Here is a 12,979-nt window from a genome sequence, read left to right on the forward strand (position 1 = left end):
TTATTTAGGAGGTATACCACGGCTTTTGTCACGTCAATGTGTAACAGTGACGGCTTGCGCAACACGCGGGAGAAACAGACAGAAGTAAGGGAGCAGGAGGATTAAAAAGAAATTGCTACAATGTGGGAGATTCCGGGAAATGCGGGAGAGTTGCTCATCCTAGCTCTAAGTGAGCAGGACGGCTGTCGACTCTCGACTGAGGCGGCATTGTGGAGGAGTGATTGCAAAAAATTATTACCTGGAAACAAAAACTGTGAGGTACAGGAAATTAAATTTTAAACTGAGCTGCTTTTTCGTGAAACTCTATCCAAGATGGCGAAGATGGCCAAAAATATCCGCAAAATTGTAAAACATGGTTTTTTCTGAAATACTTAAAAAATTGTAGTTCCGATCGAAAAAACGTTAAAGGAGAAATTGTAGGACTTAGAAAAGATCTATCGTTTGCTATTTTAAAAGTATCGGTTGCTTTCTGACGTCTCGAGGTGTATTGAAAAAACTGTTAAAAATCGGTTTCTCTGTAACTCGTTAACATTCGCGTTCACATACTTGCTAGGTACTGTACTCATAGCCCGCCCTAAGTTAAAAAAGGAATTTATAGAAAAATTAAAAAGTGTTACTGTTCGAGATATATATATATATATATATATATATATATATATATATATATACACTCCTGGAAATTGAAATAAGAACACCGTGAATTCATTGTCCCAGGAAGGGGAAACTTTATTGACACATTCCTGGGGTCAGATACATCACATGATCACACTGACAGAACCACAGGCACATAGACACAGGCAACAGAGCATGCACAATGTCGGCACTAGTACAGTGTATATCCACCTTTCGCAGCAATGCAGGCTGCTATTCTCCCATGGAGACGATCGTAGAGATGCTGGATGTAGTCCTGTGGAACGGCTTGCCATGCCATTTCCACCTGGCGCCTCAGTTGGACCAGCGTTCGTGCTGGACGTGCAGACCGCGTGAGACGACGCTTCATCCAGTCCCAAACATGCTCAATGGGGGACAGATCCGGAGATCTTGCTGGCCAGGGTAGTTGACTTACACCTTCTAGAGCACGTTGGGTGGCACGGGATACACGCGGACGTGCATTGTCCTGTTGGAACAGCAAGTTCCCTTGCCAGTCTAGGAATGGTAGAACGATGGGTTCGATGACGGTTTGGATGTACCGTGCACTATTCAGTGTCCCCTCGACGATCACCAGTGGTGTACGGCCAGTGTAGGAGATCGCTCCCCACACCATGACGCCGGGTGTTGGCCCTGTGTGCCTCGGTCGTATGCAGTCCTGATTGTGGCGCTCACCTGCACGGCGCCAAACACGCATACGACCATCATTGGCACCAAGGCAGAAGCGACTCTCATCGCTGAAGACGACACGTCTCCATTCGTCCCTCCATTCACACCTGTCGCGACACCACTGGAGGCGGGCTGCACGATGTTGGGGCGTGAGCGGAAGACGGCCTAACGGTGTGCGGGACCGTAGCCCAGCGTCATGGAGACGGTTGCGAATGGTCCTCGCCGATACCCCAGGAGCAACAGTGTCCCTAATTTGCTGGGAAGTGGCCGTGCGGTCCCCTACGGCACTGTGTAGGATCCTACGGTCTTGGCGTGCATCCGTGCGTCGCTGCGGTCCGGTCCCAGGTCGACGGGCACGTGCACCTTCCGCCGACCACTGGCGACAACATCGATGTACTGTGGAGACCTCACGCCCCACGTGTTGAGCAATTCGGCGGTACGTCCACCCGGCCTCCCGCATGCCCACTATACGCCCTCGCTCAAAGTCCGTCAACTGCACATACGGTTCACGTCCACGCTGTCGCGGCATGCTACCAGTGTTAAAGACTGCGATGGAGCTCCGTATGCCACGGCAAACTGGCTGACACTGACGGCGGCGGTGCACAAATGCTGCGCAGCTAGCGCCATTCGACGGCCAACAACGCGGTTCCTGGTGTGTCCGCTGTGCCGTGCGTGTGATCATTGCTTGTACAGCCCTCTCGCAGTGTCCGGAGCAAGTATGGTGGGTCTGACACACCGGTGTCAATGTGTTCTTTTTTCCATTTCCAGGAGTATATATATAAGGCGCTCCCGACAATTGGCCAGATTTTCTCAGCGGATGCTCCTACAGTAACGTTTTTAGCCTTATTTTCCTCGTAAAGAGTTGTGCTGTGATTCTATTACATAATTTTTACGATTTTATTAACTGTAAGGATCAAAAGATTACTTCAAAACCCTTGGACTTTCGTTGCGTGTGTTCTTTTTAGCTATCTGAATTTATACGTATCTTATACGCAGTTGTATTGTTAAAAAACTTGTGTAAATAAAAAAAATCTTTCAACTTATTCTGATATGTAGCATTTACTTAATTTTACACCAAAAATAATTAGGTAGAACAGTAATGAAGTAAGGGTTAAAGAAATCAGGAACAAATATAACGTATTATCATTAATTAAACAAAACATTTAAGGTGTTTCATTAAAGATTCTGTTGTAATAATACAAAATTATTAAAATGACGATAAATATAAACAAATCGTAAATTAAATAATACATCCGGGGCTATTTTATTTCTAAGGCGAAAATAACCGTAACATTAGTATTTATTTCGTCAAGCTACCCCAGACTAAGAGCAAATTGAGTCTTGTACGCGGTCCAGAAGCCGAGATATCAAAAATCACTGGAGCGCGCGCGCATGCTCCCCCCACTACCTCGCCCGCTCCAGCTGACGCACTCCGCGCTTTCACACTTCACTTTATTACTCTATTACTACTACTAAAAGTGAATGAAGCGTGCCTAGTATTTTTTTCTTGAAAATATAAATGTTCAATATTAATTTCCATCAAGCATATCATTGTAAAATATTGCTACCAGTAGATTTTTAGAAATATACCTCGGTTCCACAAGGTAATAGATTTTTTTTAAATTCTTAAAAATGTCAGTAGTTTCTTTCCTTAAAAATTACTTTCATAAAATAAAAACTGGGAAAGTTAAAAAGACACGGTCAATGAAAATTCAAGTTGTGCAAAGTCAATTTTTTATCCTTACAATTAATAAAATCGTAAAAATTATTTAATAGCATTTTCGAAGAAAATAAGCCTAAAACCGATACTGTACGGGCATCCGCTGAGAAGTTCCAGCCAGTTTACCGAGAGCGCCTTTTTTCCAAAAATCAATGTATTTAGAACAATAACTTTTTTAATTTTTCAAAACGCGCTATAGCGATCTATACTCAGTAAATAGCAAGTATTGGAATGTGATGGTTAACGAGTTTTAGAGAACCAGATTATTAAGGGTTTTCTCAATATATCTCGAAGCGTAAGAAAGCAATCGATACTTCCAAAAAAGCGACCGATAGATCTTTTTCAACCCTACAACTTTCTCCTTTAACCTTTCTCGATCGGAGGTATAGTTTTTTAATTATTTCAGAAAAACCGTGTTCCGCAACTTTGCGGATTTTGTGGCCATGTTCGCCAGCTAGAAACGAGTTTCATGAAAATGAAACACTATTTAATATTTAATTTCCTATACCTCATAGGTTTTGTTTACAGGTAATAATTTTTGCAAACTTAACATTAGGCTGTCACAGAATGCTTAGACTACCGGTGCCATGTTATTCTGCGCGAGCCTTACACGGCCTATTGGCTGTGTAACGGCAAGCGACAGACGCTAGCGACAACGCGGCTAGGGAAAGTCAGCATACATCTTCTTTCGTATTACGAGACCCACCCAAGGTAGTAAACTTCCGTAAAAGTTTCTCAGTCTAGCCATGAGTCCATAGAAAGTGGTTTGGGTGGCTTACAGTGTAACTGTTCCTTCCCACTTAAGACTGCAAAAGTTAACTCCTTTCTGAATCAGCTTAGTGAATCGACACTGGAAACTCCCCCTACCTGTTCTGTGCAGTTTTCTCGGTCATGTAGTTCCTTGACGCAATTATTGTAGCGCTACTGGATTCGTTTGCGTTTGGACATGCAAACTGCCTACCTGTATGACTGCAAGTGGACATTGTGGGTAGCTAATACACAAGGTGGGGCAAATAAAAGTGGGCCGGGGAACAGAGTTCCATTGTACAAAGAAACACAGCAGAGGACAGGAAATACAGTATTAACCCGACTGGAGCAGATATTGAAAGTGACCACTACTCGTCTCTTGGCACATTTGGGCCCTGGTGAGCAAGTTGCTGAACGCAGATCGAAGCTGGACTACTGGAATTGCTACAGTCTCACCCGAAATGTTCAGCTGCAGTTCTTTTAAGACTGTGAGGGCTGTTACGATACACCTTAGAATTGAGGGATACACACACACACACACACACACACACAAAGTAACTGCACACTGACAGATCAGGTAACCTGGGTGGCCAGCTATGGCAGTGACCAAACTGACTTCTGCTAACAACACTGTCAGGAGTGAAGATTGTGTAAATGTACTTCAATGTTACTCCACCCTGTTGGAAGTAACTGTAGGTTTTTTTCCTCCTCCGTTAATGCTGCCACAAAAGATATCCACTCGTCCGTGCCACTTTTCTTTGCCTCACACTGTACATTATTATAAAGTTCTAGATGTCATGACGATGCATTTATTGACTAACATCAGAAAACAGTTAACAATCACACCGTTAGGCCATACAGGGCGGCGCACGAAATGTGTCACTAATTATTTCGTACATAGTGTATCAGTAGCACGAGATATCCCGTTGATCATATTAGCAGCAGAGCTTGGAGAAACAAAAGAGTTAGGAAATGACGCTTAATTCACGATACCGTCGCTAGGAGACTAGTGTTTACAACATGGCCGACAATGGACAACTAAGAGCGCAGCACCGATCGGCAGTTGCCTTAATTTTTCACGTAACCAAAAGACCTGCTGCGACGCAGAGGCGGTTTCGACAACAGTTTAACACACCGTGGGCCCCTTACAAGAGAAACATTCACAGTCTGTATGTTAAATTTGTACTGGAAGGATCAATATTGGAAGCTAAGCGATCTCGGCCGAAGTCTGTTTGTTCACCGGAGAATGTTCCAATTCCCACACATATTTAGCAATTGCGAAGCATTTCCGGGTTCGCTAGTATTTAATAAATTGTCTTAGCTTCGCGCCTAAATGTTGGTGGGGCCCCAACAATCAGTATCTCAAGAGTAGGGTTCTGTCTCCCGTTTCTCACACCATTGGCATATTTCGGTGCCGCCAGTGTCTCTGCCTGCGTTCCCAGTGCGGAAACGGCTTCCTGCTCGCAGCTACAGCATTCTACGAGGGGCGTTTGGAAAGTCCGTGCAAAGTCCGAGAGATGGTACCACCGGCACGTATCGAGGTTATGTTGAGGTAGTAGCACCTTTGGAAAGAACGCACTCCAAGTTTCAACCATATTGGTCTAATTATTTGTGTTTGGCATTCTTGTGAATCAAGGAAGTCGATTGACTGTCAAAAAATGGACGAAAAAGAATTTCGTGTGGTGATTAAATATTACTTAATGAAAGGAATAACGCCCCAGGAGACTAAATAGAAGCTCGATAAACATTACGGTGGCTCTGCACCTTCGATAAGAACAGTTTGTAAGTGGTTTCGAAATTTTCGGAGTGGCCATATAGACACAAGTGATACTGAACGTTCTGGGCGCCCTGTGTTGGTTGCCACTCCAGAAATCATTTATAAAATCCATGATATGGTGATGAATGACATAAGAGTTAAGGTGCGTGAGATTGCTAGTGCTGTGGGCATCTCGAATGAACAGGTACATAATATTTTGCATAAATATTTGCGCGTGAGAAAGCTGTCAGCAAGATGGGTTCCACGATTGCTCACGCTTGACCAAAAACGGAATCGTGAGACGTGTTGCAAGGGTGGTTTGCAGTTATTCAGGAAGAATCCGCAGGACTTTAAGCGTCGTTTTCTCACTGCGGATGAAACATGGATACATTACTATACTCCTGAGACCAAAGAACAATCTAAACAATGGGTTACAAAGGGAGAATCTGCACCAAAAAAAGGGAAGACCATTCCTTCGGCCGGAAAGGTCACGGCGACTATCTGGAAAAGGGTAACACTATTACAGGTACATATTATTCATCGTTATTGGACCGTTTTAAAACTGAGCTGCAAGAAAAACTCCGGTGATTAGACCGCATAAAAGTCCTTTTCCACCACGACCATGGACCAGCACATACCTCAGCAATTGTGGTCGCAAAATTAATCGAAATAGGATCCAACTAGTTTCACGTCCCCCCTATTCTCCAGACTTGGCTCCCTTGGACTACTATTTGTTCCTCAATTTGAAGAAATAGCTGGCGCGACAAAGATTTTAACCAAACGAGGTGGCGATTGCAGCAACTAATAGCTATTTTGCTGACGTGGACAATTCCTATTATTCGGAAGGGATCAACAAATTAGAACAGCGTTGGACGAAGTGTATAAGTCTATGTCGAAGAATAAAAAGGGTTTACCCCAAACACGTAAGTAGTTTTTATTTTTGCACGGACTTTTCAGACGCCCCTCGTACGTTGCTACCCAGGAAAGCCGGTTATGCTTATTAACTGCAGTGTCACAAAACACATTAGTGGTACCAAATAAAATGTGGTCCAGTATGAGAGGAACGTCACAGAATTTATAACGGCACTCGACAGAGATGCAGCAGAACAGCTGAGCGATCTCGTGCATAAGCATACCACAGGCGACCTGTACCTTCACCGAGAGTATGCACCATCCACCGCTCTCTGACTCTGTCGCAACGATTCGAGGTGTCTGCACCGCGGCTGCACTTACCTTGCCGAAGAAGCGGTCCTCGGTGGGGAAGAAGTGCGAGGGCCAGACGGTGTCCAGGTACCACCGGAAGCTGCGGCACTGCAGCCGGTTCCTCAGCTCCAGCCGGCGGCGCACTGTCTGGCGGTCGCGAACTGCGGCCGCCTCTGCAAATACCAGCAAGTAGCGTGACAACACTGATGGCTCTCAGTCAAAGCTGCCTACGTGCTGCAGCAATCAGTTGTCTGTGTATGCGACCAAGGAGCTCAACGCGGGTCATTTGTACACGGCGCCGTAGTTTGGTGGACTCTTACCAACAAGGGAAACTCCCCACCGCACATCCCTCTGATTTAGTAGTAAGATGGCCCAGTGGATAACCCGACAAAAACTGAACACAGATCAAGCTTGAAAACAGGGAGAAAGTCTACTGAACTGTGACAACAGAAACAAAACCAGTGAACGTTCCAAGATGTTCAACATCGAGCGAACTGCAAGTATCACGGGCTCGTGTTGTGTGGTCTCCATGTTAGACAGCAAAGCGGGAGATTCGTGTTCAAATCTCCCTCGCGTAAAGATTTTTCACAAAATTGTGAACTTTCCGTCTGGTCATTGAGCCAGCCTGGTTAGTCGAGCGGTCTAACGCACGGCTTAACGGAGCGGGAAGGAGCGCCTGGTCCCCGGCACGAATCTGCTCGGCGGACTTGTGTCGAGGTCCAGTGAGCCGGCCAGTGTGTGGATGGTTTTCAGGCGGTTTTTCATCCGCCTCGGCGATTGCTGCGCAAACAAGTTATGCACGCACGCGTACACCACAATTACTCTACCACGCAAACATAGGGGTTACATTCGTCTGGTGTGAGACATTCCCTGGAGGGGGGGGGGGGGGGGGTTCCACCGGGAGCCGAACTGCACAGTAACCCTGGGTTCGGTGTGGGGCGGCGGAGGGGTGAAGTGGACTGCGGTAGTCGTCGTGGGGTTGTGGACCATCTACATCTACATTTATACTCCGAAAGCCACCCAACGGTGTGTGGCGGAGGGCACTTTACATGCCACTGTCATTACCTCCCTTTCCTGTTCCAGTCGCATATGGTTCGCGGGAAGAACGACGGCCGGAAAGCCTCCGTGCGCGCACGAATCTCTCTAATTTTACATTCGTAATCTCCACGGGAGGTATAAGTAGGGGGAAGCAATATATTCGATACCTCATCCAGAAACGCACCCTCTCGAAACCTGGCGAGCAAGCTACACCGCGATGCAGAGCGCCTCTCTTGCAAAGTCTGCCACTTGAGTTTGCTACACATCTCCGTAACGCTATCACGCTTAGCAAATAATCATGCGACGAAACGCGCCGCTCTTCTTTGGATTTTCTTTATCTCCCCCGTCAACCCGACCTGGTACGGATCCCATACTGATGAGCAATACTCAAGTATAAGTCGAACGAGTGTTTTGTAAGCCACCTCCTTTGTTGATGGACTACATTTTCTGAGGACTCTCCCAATGAATCTCAACCTGGTACCGCCTTACCAACAATTAATTTTATATGATCATTCCACTTCAAATCGTTTCGCACGCATACTCCCAGATATTTTACAGAAGTAACTGCTACCGGTCTTTTTCCGCTATCATATAATCATACAATAAAGGATCCCTCTTTCTATGTATTCGCAATACATTACATTTGTCTATGTTAAGGGTCAGTTGCCACTCCCTGCACCAAGTGCCTATCCGCTGCAAATCTTCCTGCATTTCGCTGCAATTTTCTAATTCTGCAACTTCTCTCTATATTACAGCATCATCCGCGAAAAGCCGCATGGAACTTCCGACACTATCTACTAGGTCATTTATATATATATTGTGCTGCGGCGGGGACGGAGCCTCTGCGTCGTTCCTAGGTCCCCGTTTAACATACACCATGCATACACCGGTCATTGAAGTGTCTGTTCTTCTTCTGCAGTCTTGGCAACTGTCATACTATACACTGGTTATATGAGTCCTGTGTTAAGAATATGTTACCGTCCCAAGTAAATGTGATTAATAGTCAGAGCAGGCGAGATGCCGCGTACACTTCACACAGAAATGAAAACATCAAGCGGGTGTGAACCATGTTACAACAAAGGAATTCAAGAGACAAAACGGAAAGCAAGAGTCGTGACATATGGCACTTCTGTAGAGAAATAGGAGGTACATACTTCTGGAGTCCTTTCCGTACATCTCATCTCACTGTTGCAAACGGACGTTACGCCACGACACAGACACAAATATAAATACAGCGAATAGACACGTCAGTGACCGGAGGGGCAATTCATAATTTTGTGAAGAAAAAAAAGAGGACACGAGGGAGATTTCCTCCTTGTTTTAATACTTGATTTGTACTCATTTTTTCACAGGCTATCCACTGGGCCATCTTACCACTAAATCTGAAGGGCGTCCGATGGTGTTTCCTTCTTACCTGACGTGGCCCCTGCAGAGCGATTCTACGCTGTTATTGGCTGCTAGGGTACTGCGTGCATGCCAAAACTTATAACTTCATTAGTAATTATTAGTTAAATAGAAGTCAAATGGAAAACTGCATGCACATAAAGAGTCCCTTTAGGATGTGATAATCAAAATAATCTGATGGTAATATTTAAAACATAAGAAAAGTTATCAACAACCCAAATTACTTCGTGCATTTTAGTATTGTTACGATCCAAGCTGGCACCAAGTAAAACTGGGTATTGTTCACCAGCTAAAAAATGTTACTGACGGAGCACAAAAAAGGCAAATATGCCTGCAGGCAAGTGGGGAACCAGCTATCCCAATCGTCATTCCACCATCCTCACCAAAAATTGTGGCATGAGGACATATTCTCCCTCTTTTAAAAAGGTTCAAATGGCTCTGAGCACTATGGGACTTAACTTTTGAGGTCATCAGTCCCCTAGAACTTAGAACTACTTAGACCTAACTAACCTAAGGACATCACACACATCCATTCCCGAGGCAGGATTCGAACCTGCGACCGCAGTGGTCGTGCGGCTCCTGACTGTAGCGCCTAGACCCGCTCAGCCACTTCGGCCAGCCCCTCTTTTAACACGGGACATCATAAATCCTTTTAGCCAGTCCCTCTTTGTTGCTAAGCCTTCATACTCACCATATCCCTCTGACTGCCACTTTCTACGAGGGTTGTTTTTCAAGTAAGGGCCGTTTTTATTTTTAAAAGATACAAAAATAATTTTGTAAAAAAACTTTTATTTTCTGATTCTACACACTTTTACCTATTTTTCTACATAGTTCCCTTGTTTATTTAAGCACTTGTCATACCGTACAACTAAGTTTTTAATTCCCTCTTCAAAGAATTCGGCCGCCTGCTCCGACAGCCAAGAGTTCACGGCCGCTTTTACTTCATCGTCGTCATTGAAGCGCTGCCCGCCAAGATGGTGTTTCAGGTACGGGAAAAGGTGAAATCGCTAGGAGCAAGGTCGGGGCTGTATGGTGCATAGTCCAAAACTTCCCAGCCAAAAGAATCAATCAAATCCCAAGTCTTTTGAGAGGTGTGAGGCCTAGCGTTATCGTGCAGGAGCAAAACTCCTTTTGTCAGCATGCCGCGCCTTTTGTTTTGAATTGCTCTGCGGAGCTTCTTTAGAGCTGCACAGTAGGCATCTGAGTTGATCGTCGTTCCTTGTGGCATAAAGTCCACTAGCAAAACACCGCGCCGGTCCCAGAACACAGTTGCCATAATCTTGTGATTTGACAGCGTCTGTTTGGCTTTGACCTTGATGGGTGAGGTTGTGTGTCGCCATTCCATCGATTGTCGCTTGCTTTCGGGAGTGATATGGGATACCCACGTTTCATCTCCAGTGACAATTTGACTCAACATGTCATCCCCTTCTTCCTCATAACGAATCAAAATGTCCAATGAAGTGGCAAATCTCTTCCCTTTGTGGTCCTCCGTGAGGAGTCTGGGTACCCACCGAGGATACAGTTTCTTAAAGTTTAGGTTTTCAGACACAATTTTGTACACAACCGATATTGAAACTTGTGGAAATTCCAAAGAAAGAGCGGAAATTGTGAATCTTCTGTCCTCGCGAATCTTTGTTTCGACTGCCGCCACCAAATCATCAGTGATCACAGAGGGCCAGCCTGAGCGTTCTTCGTCATGGACGTTTTGACGGCCATTTTTAAACTCTCTAACCCATTGTCGCACTTTACCTTCACTCATTGCATTCAAGCCATAAACTTCTGTTAACTGACGATGAATTTCTGCAGCTGATAGGCTTCTCGCGGTTCAAAAAACGTATCACTGACCGTATCTCACGCGGCGGGTGATTCAATAACCGTAAACATTATAAAGTAGCACAGCGATGCATACACGTCAGCTACAGAGCTGCAACTTGCATCAGTGTCAACGGGAAGGATGCCGGCAAGTGGCGCGGTGGCTTGTTGCGGCGTCCGCGCGAACTACGGGACTATACGCGCGAACGGCCCTTACTTAAAAAACAATCCTCGTATATTATGTCTCTGTCCCTATGTCTCCTTTTTCTCGCGTTGATTTACAGCAGGCGTGCCCAACCTTTTAGCTTCCGTGAGCCACTTTGGAAGAGAACAAGTCTGTTTGGGTCTCGCGTAATATACATAATATTAGCAAAACAAATTGGGGGGGGGGGGGGGCGGGGGCCGGGAGGGGGAACGGACGCGGTCGAACGTAGGTACCATATTGTTATCTCGCATCGATTGATAGTAGTTTCAAGACTATGACTTCCGACATTTACCGCCTAGAGACAGGGACCAAGTTGTTGCTGTTAGACAGTATGGCACAACAACATTACAAGGAACTTGGGAGGGGTGCGAGGGGAATGAGTATGACGACTGCTGCAGGGCGACGAAGAGCAAGGGAAGCAGCTTCCGCCATCATGTGCAGCATTAACACATTTTCATTTGTCCGATTATCTGCCGTGGTAGAAATTGTACACGAAAGTAAAATTCGTGAAGGGCCATTATACAGACGTTCAAGTTCGAATATTGTTCTTATTTGAAGCAGTGGATACGATATCGAATAAAACCTGTTGTAACAGAATTACGGCACTCTCAGATACACTGAGGAGGCAAAGAAACTGGTACACCTGTCTTATATAGAGTAGCGCCTTCGCGAGCACGCACAAGTGGCACAACACGACGTGACATGGACGCTATTAATGTTGGACGTAGTACTGGAAGGTACTGAAACCATGAATCCTGCAAGGCTGCCCATAAATCCGTAAGAGAACGACAGGTTGGAGGTCTCTTCTGAACAGCTCGTTGCAAGTCATCCCATATACGCTCAATAATGTTCATGTCTGGGGAGTTTGGTGGCCAGCCGAAGTGTTTAAACTCAGAAGAGTATTTCTGGAGCAACTCTGTAGCAATTCTTGACGTGTGGGGTGTCACATTGTCCTGCAGGAATTGCCCAAGTCCGTCGGAATGCACAATGGACATGAATGGGTGCACGTGTCACCTGTCAGAGTCGTATCTAGACTTATCAGGGGTCCCATGTTACTCCAACTGCACACGCCCCACACTATTACAGAGCATCCACGAACTTTAACAGACGGCTGCTGATATGTAGGATCCATGGATTCATGAGGTTGACTCCGTACCTTTACGCGTCACGTTCTTGCAGGATCTTTTTCCGGCCGTAGCGATGTCGGAGATTTAATGTTTTACCGGATTCCTGATACTCAAGGTACACTCGTGAAATGGTCGTACGGGAAAATCCCCACTCCACCGCTACGCCGGAGATCATGTGTCCCATCGCTCGTGCGCCGGTATAACACCTCGTTCAAACTCCCTTAAATCTTGATAACCTGCCATTGCAGCAGCAGTAACCGACCTAACAACTGCGCCAGACACTTGTTGCCTTGCCGAGCGGTCTAGGGCGCTGCATTCATGGACTGTGCGGCTTGTTCCGGCGGAGGTTCGAGTCCTCCCTTGGGCATGGATGTGTGTGTTTGTCCTTAGGATAATTTAGGTTAAGTAGTGTGTAAGCTTAGGGGCTGATGACCTCAGCAGTTAAGTCCCATAAGATTTCACACACATTTGAACATTTGCACTTGTTGACTTATATAGGCGTTGCCGACCGCAGTGCCGTGTTCTGCCTGTTTACGTATCTCTGTATCTGAAAACGCGTGCCTATACCAGTTTCTTTGGCGCTTCAGTGCAGCTATCATTGGCAATAATTGCAATCCGCATGAAGGTTTGTAACTTCAACCGACTTGTAG

The 12,979-nt window shown here is 45.7% G+C and overlaps 2 protein-coding genes across 2 annotated transcripts in view; one reads left to right on the forward strand and one right to left on the reverse strand.

Annotated features, from left to right (window-relative positions):
- The window catches only part of LOC126162788 (uncharacterized), a 640,449-nt gene that overhangs the window by 41,004 nt on the left and 586,466 nt on the right, over positions 1-12,979 (forward strand). The gene's annotated exons all lie outside the window — the stretch shown is intronic.
- LOC126162787 (polypeptide N-acetylgalactosaminyltransferase 1-like) overlaps positions 1-12,979 on the reverse strand; it is a 353,756-nt gene that overhangs the window by 38,301 nt on the left and 302,476 nt on the right. Inside the window, exon 10 of the mRNA XM_049919504.1 lies at positions 6,774-6,916. Coding sequence (XP_049775461.1) covers positions 6,774-6,916 — 143 coding nt within the window. The remainder of the gene's footprint in view (positions 1-6,773; positions 6,917-12,979) is intronic.

The sequence above is a fragment of the Schistocerca cancellata genome, chromosome 2 (assembly GCF_023864275.1).
Source record: "Schistocerca cancellata isolate TAMUIC-IGC-003103 chromosome 2, iqSchCanc2.1, whole genome shotgun sequence".
Lineage (NCBI taxonomy): Eukaryota > Metazoa > Arthropoda > Insecta > Orthoptera > Acrididae > Schistocerca > Schistocerca cancellata.